Source organism: Vigna radiata, chromosome 5 (assembly GCF_000741045.1).
Source record: "Vigna radiata var. radiata cultivar VC1973A chromosome 5, Vradiata_ver6, whole genome shotgun sequence".
Taxonomy (NCBI): Eukaryota; Viridiplantae; Streptophyta; class Magnoliopsida; order Fabales; family Fabaceae; genus Vigna; species Vigna radiata.
This window is the reverse complement of record NC_028355.1, coordinates 30,542,030-30,548,740: the sequence shown is the minus strand read 5'-3', so window position 1 is coordinate 30,548,740 and position 6,711 is coordinate 30,542,030. Positions and strand designations below refer to the sequence as shown.

General features: G+C 30.9%; 1 protein-coding gene across 1 annotated transcript; it reads right to left on the bottom strand.

Annotated features, from left to right (window-relative positions):
* Nucleotides 1-1,265: 1,265 nt before the first annotated feature.
* Nucleotides 1,266-6,082, bottom strand: LOC106762669 (NAC domain-containing protein 21/22). The gene is made up of 3 exons (XM_014646694.2): nt 5,501-6,082; nt 2,712-2,986; nt 1,266-1,979 (listed from the first exon to the last, which is right to left on the bottom strand). The coding sequence occupies exons 1-3, from the start codon at nt 5,664-5,666 to the stop codon at nt 1,521-1,523; spliced, it is 900 nt and encodes a 299-aa protein (XP_014502180.1). The 5' UTR covers nt 5,667-6,082; the 3' UTR covers nt 1,266-1,520.
* Nucleotides 6,083-6,711: the final 629 nt, after the last annotated feature.

Sequence of the window (6,711 nt, the reverse complement as noted above, 5' to 3'; positions counted from 1 at the left end):
AACTTTAATCCTTTTATATTAGTTATTAATCATTTTCTCAATATTATTATAATTACTTCAAAGATTGAATGTTTCGGTTGAATTAGTCGATGAATTATTTTTTTTATTCTGTTTTATATTTTGATTGTCCAATTCTTTTCAAAAATGAAATTTACTTCGATGAATTATTTACATAAAAAGATACAAAAATATTTAGTTTTTCACTTTGTTCATTTGCTTAGTATATTATTGTGGTAGTTGTGGAAAAGATTTTATAAGAATTATAATATATTTTGGTCCAATAAAATGTCACCATGACACATGATAGCAACACTTTCATTTAGTGTACTCACATAAATTTATTCTAATTTTGTAAGGCTGACCATTATCATTTTTATTTTAATATTTAGTGTATTAACATTATTTGTTCTAATAATGTATTAACATAAAACTGTTTTTTTTTTATCTTCTTAGGTGCTGTAATTTTTTAGTGATATACGAAAAGAAACCGTCCAATAAATAGAAGCTTGAAATGTGATAACTTCAAATTCAATATTTTTTTTTCCTAATTTAAATATTTAACTTAAAAACATTGATTCACATTTGGATTTGAAATATTATATAACTTTAAGAAAACTTTTCTGTGAAAGAATGATTCATTCTTAAACAATACAAAGGTTTTGTTGAAAGTTTTCTGAATTCAGCTTGTTCATTAATATTGTGATATTTTCTCTCTCCTTAACCTTTAAAATATATTGATAAGTTTATAAAAATGTTATTAATATAATTTAAAATATTAAGATTAATGTATATTTTAAAGATGTAAGTTCAAACTTTCTCATCATAAAAATAGGTTTTCAAAGATATTAATAGAAAAATATTTTTTTTGACACACTTAAATTTTTAATATTTATTTGATCTTATCTTTACTTATCTTTTACTCTCTTATTTTTTGAAAAACTATAAAACTTTATAAAATTTTTGGGTCATTTTACTTTTATATTTCGTGTCAAATAAATGTAAAATATGTCATTATATTATTACTCATAGGACAATGATATTTTAACAATTCTTTTTTAACAACTTTTTGACAACAAGACACATGTCATTATTTTACTGGTTTGTTTAAATTTATGTTTAAAAAAATATTTAAAACAGACGAATCATAGACTGCCACATATGCGTTGTCAAAAAGTTGTCAAAAAAAAATTGTTATATATACTTTTTCCTTACTCATATTAATAACATGAAACTCAAGATAGAGTTTGACAAAAAAAAAATCATTCACTAATTAGAATTAACTACAAATATTTATAAGTTTGAATTACAAGTCCCATTTTTCTAATATATTTTGGGACACATAATGGAGGGATGTGTATCATAGTAATAGCCAAACACCACAGGTAAAAACATAGGCAGTCACCATCACTTCAAACAATGGATTAATTTCATCTTCACCTTTTGCATTTTCTTTTTCTTGTTTTAATTTTTCTTTGCCATGGAGGCATTGGGGAAGAGGGTTCAAGGACTGAAGTCCCACATCAGTAATTGTTCCAAAGGTGAGGCATCCCCACTTCAGATAAGTAACTCTCTGAGCTTCCTTCTCCAAAGCTTGGAGACCCTTTGAGATTTTGGTTCAGAGGATTCCTTTCCATCTTTGTGATCTGACTCAAAACAGCTTTCAACACTTTTCTGTCACAGGATAAAGGGTCTAAGCAGTAACCCAAATTCGGTGCTCCTCCATATGCAGCAGCAGGTAATTTAGGCTCCATGGTTGTCATGTGGTTGAAAATAGGGTTTGCTTGGTTCTGAGAGAAAATGGAGAAGCAGGGCACTTGCTCAAACTCATCTGCATGAGCTTGAGTTTGATCAAAACTAATGTAAGAGTCCATTAATGCAGGAAGAGATGAAGAGCCTGTGTCTTCATAGCAGCTACCTATGCTAGGTTTGGCTGAAACTTCTCTGTTTTTGTAGAACACTCTACACAAAACCCAGTCTTCCTGTATTCACATAATGTGCACATTGTTTAAGCAAACCTCTTGTAGTTTTGGATTAGGCAAAAAAGTTAAGAAAGTGAAAGGAAAACAATATGATTGATCTTATAATATATATATATGTGTGTGTGTAGTGGCTGCTCTCAACACAAGCCAAAAACCATACACATGGAAGAATTTGGTGCTTTCATAGGCTTACATAAGTGTAAAATAAAAAAATCCAATAGGATCTTCTTAGGTCAGCTACCCCATATATCTTATGTAGTCACATTCTAGCCAATAGCCAAGTGAGACAAATTTGGTTTTGGCACAGAGCAAAAACGTATCCCTAAAAGTCAAAAGTCCTCAAATTTTTTATTGCAAATCACTAGCTGCCTCCCTGATGCATGCAAAGGAAACCAAACAAGGTCCTTGCCAAAAGTCTATGTATAACATAATATTCTATGTATATACTGACCATTCAAAGTGGTTAATGGAAAAACAGGTTCCCCATTGCTTACTCATTTTGGTCCAATATACATTAGCTGGAATAAAATGTTGTCACAACATAACATAAAATACTTCAGATAAATGCATGTAAATGAAACATGTTTAGAGAACATAGAAACCAGATCCTTTTCATATATTATTCAGTCAGAATAAATAATCACTGTTATCAATGATAATATATAATCAGTTGATAATGTTACACACTAAGACTTAAACTCATTCCATTAGTGTGTGTGTATATATACATACCTTAGAAGAAGAAACTTTAGGAGGTCCATGGGGCCCTTCAATGCGAAATTCATGCATCACCCATTCAGTTTTTCTCCCTTTGGGTGCCCTTCCTTGATAGAACACCAAAGTCTTCCTCATGCCAACAAGGGTGCCCTTGCGTAGGATAGGTCTGTCCTTCCCTGTGGCCTTCCAGTACCCTGAGGCAGTGGCACGATTTGTGCGTAACCCTGTTGCATACTTACGGTCTCTTTGTGTATAGAAATACCACTCTTTCCCTCCCACACATGCTGTGTCTGCATAACCATTACAACACAGAATTATTATCAACAATCTAAGAATATCATTGCCAAAATAATGATACATTATATTTAATTTGTAGAGAAAAAAAGTTGTATGTTGTGTTGTAGAATATCATTGTTACCATGTAAGTTGATGTTAAAAAGTGACTCAAATGTATAGAAAAGAAAGGGGTGCTTATATTTTTCTGCTGATGTATAATCTCTTGATTTCAGTGAGAAGAAGAACATGTGCAGTTAGGTCAATAAGGTGTGTCGTGTGTTCAAGTCAACTATGATTAGTTAAAAACAACTGTTCACATTAACAATATTATCTTTTTGTTTATAATATAATCCTAAATTAAATGAGTACGGTTTTCTTTACTTTGTCTTATTAGAAGAATTGAAAATTTTGATTTGGCAGAACAAGGAAATAAAAGTTATTATATACATATTATTCCATTGTATAATAGAGTCTGGGTTATTTTAGAAATACACACACGTATATATAATACTCAATCAGAAAACAGTCTAAAGAAAAATACAAAAACCAAATCTTTCTGGATGAGAAGGAATTATTATTATCTGAATACAAATTATTCTGTTTACTATTCAGATAGGCCCCTATTTATAACCAGCTTATAATTCTTCCATTAATTGCTCTTGTTTCTTCTGATTTACCTATCCTTATCAGTTTCTTTTCCTATATGACATGCTTGTATAGAATACAAAACTAATTATGTTGATTTCATAATCAAACAGTTTGTATTATTTCTATAATAATGTAAATTATGAACACATGGCCTAACACACCAAAGCAATGTTGACCCATCATATCAGGCTCAGAAATCTCTATTTGTCCTTGTTGATAAAAAAAAAATGTTATTAAGCACCTCAATAATTATTCATGTGGTACCAAAATAAATAAATACACAGGTATTTTAAGTGTTTTTTATAAATATTTAAAAATTAAGAAAAAAAGAGATCATTTTTCCTGTTTGGAGATAAAATTTACATAAGGGATTAAATTATCAGTAAAGTAATAGTTGCTTCAAATTATTATTCAACTGATGAAGGGGGGAAAAACAAGAGCAAACAGGACAAGAAAGTTAAAAGAGAAAATGTAAATCTAATTGTGTTTCTTATGATAAGTCAAATCTCACAGTGTAATTGTTTTTGACATGAAAGTACTGAACATGGTGAGATCCAGCTAGAATAGTGATAAGGCTTGGGAAAGTTCAATCACTTTAATATGACATGTAAGGGGGTGATGTTCATGTGCAGGTGTGTTGTTGCAATGAAAATCATTATTTGAATTATTTTGGTGAAAAAATCACTGTCAAACACTTTATAATAGGACAAATTCAATGAGTCAAAATTTTCAAAACTGAAAAAAAAAGCTATGAAGGTGATGTATATCATGCACTAACCGTTGGATAATATTACAATATTATCTCTCTCACACACACACACACATGTATATATATATATATATATATATATATATATATATATATATATATATATATATATATATATATATATATATGCACATATATGATTTTTAGAGCTTCCCATTCAAAGTTTCCAACCTAACTGTGCAGATCCCTTTCAATGAGAGAGCACTATATCTGCATCCACAATTCCTTATTAACATTTTCATATTTAAATACATCATTGATAATTATTAAGTACGGAAGACAAATTCTTCTTTCTTTCTTATTAAAATAAAAATAACTTCTCCAATATATGTTTATCTTTATTATATAATATAGTACAGGAGTGCAAACTGAAAATTAAAGTTATGTCCCACAAGAAAATGCAAACTGACAAGAGTGATGTTTTTCCAATTATTAACAAGGAAGAAAATATTCAACTAACGTGGATCATACATCACACATGGAATTACTGATATATCAGAAAGAAAAAGCGATGAACGGTTTTGATCTTGTTCTTTCACCAAGCAAACAGAATCATGTCATAAACCAGAAGGTTAATGAAAAGTGGATGATGAACCATAATTTTCTGATGAATTGATGTGTAAGAATTAAAGGTATTCTGTAATGTCTCACTAGTTACAGATGGCAGCTATATATTGTTTGCCATCAAAGCACTCTCAGAAGTGCATGTATAGATTGGGATCTATAATAGCCATTGCAGTTGCTATCATCACCTCACCCCCTCATCACAAGAATTCAAAACAAATGAAAGCAACAACTCATTTTGTACTTTATCAACCGTAATAGGAAACTGGAATGGATCAAGCATGCTGCATGCCCATTATAAGTATCATGTGGGGTGGCTTTGTCCTTGATTGTGAGGTGAAGAAAACCACACAAAGTTTTCTGGCTCAAGCAGAATCTTTCTCAGTTTCACTTATAAGAAGAAAAACTAAATGAATTGTGTCAAGACTCTAATCATCATACATATAGAAAAGTTATATGAAAGATGGCATGTAACATGATTAATGGTTTATATCAGAGAATGCATGATATACAAATATATATATATAAGAACAAGAATACTACTCACCAGGAATATCCCAAGGTTCGCACTTGTTAAGGTCAACATCTATCATGAGAAGGGAATCATTGTGTGTGACCTTCTTCATCAAGTAATCACACACAAGCTCTTCATCTCTTGGATGGAACCTGAACCCTGGTGGCAACTTTGCCTCTACCATGCTTATGTTGCTCATGTTTTGGTTTGAATACAGGTGTGGATAGAAGAAAGAGAAAGAAAAAGAGAAAGATGACAGAAAAAGAGGTTGAAAGTTGAAGTGAGAAATTTGGAGAAGTATAATAAAGGAAGGAGGAGAAGAAAGGAGTATATATAAATGGAGAGGGATCACAAGTGGCTAAGTCAACATGTAATTGTTTGCATGGAAGAAGGGTAGGATGGTCATTAAGCTCTGTGTCTCAACTCAATGAATGATGACGTGCACAAACCAATCACTCCCAACTCCTTCATTTCTTCCTCTCACAACTTATTTTCACCTTAGCATTATCACAAACACTACAAACGCATACTTTTTCACACTTCCTAATTACTCATTCACTCAATTTACACTGTCAAACATACTTTGTTCAACTTCAATAACACAGTAATCATGGGAAAGTTTTTTGTATTTTGCATGTCAGATAATGTTAAAAGAAAGTATAGTAAATATGTCACAAAAACAGAGAGATAAACACAAAACTTTAGTGAGATCACATCAAATTTGAATTGAACAAGATGACTATAACTCTCAAATGAATTTGTGAGAATAATAATTAGAGAGTTGGCACATAAGCAGCCAGTCTCAAATGAACACAGTGGTGATGATAGATGACATAGCCATTTATTTTAATTTTGTCCACTTGTGCAACATCCCTCTCCCCTTCTACTAATTTGTTTATTTTATCTTTGCACAAACTAATACTCCTTTGTTCATATTCTTTGCCAAAAAACTAGAAATATATAATCTCTCTCTCTCTCTCTCTCTCTCTCTTTCTCTCTCACACCCTTTAGCTTTTCAATTGTATTCATATTGGTTGTTGATAAGCTGGCATCCATAGGAATTTTCTTGAATGACCTTTATTTGGAACAAACAAAGCAGAGTGATTATATTGATATTAATTTTGTTTAAGGGTTATTATGTCGAATAGTTTATATGCATATGAAGACACAAAGGCTAAAGAGTATATTTTGTGCTGAAATTTGATAGGAGGCCAAGGGAGTTAGGACGTTAGCTGATCAATTTC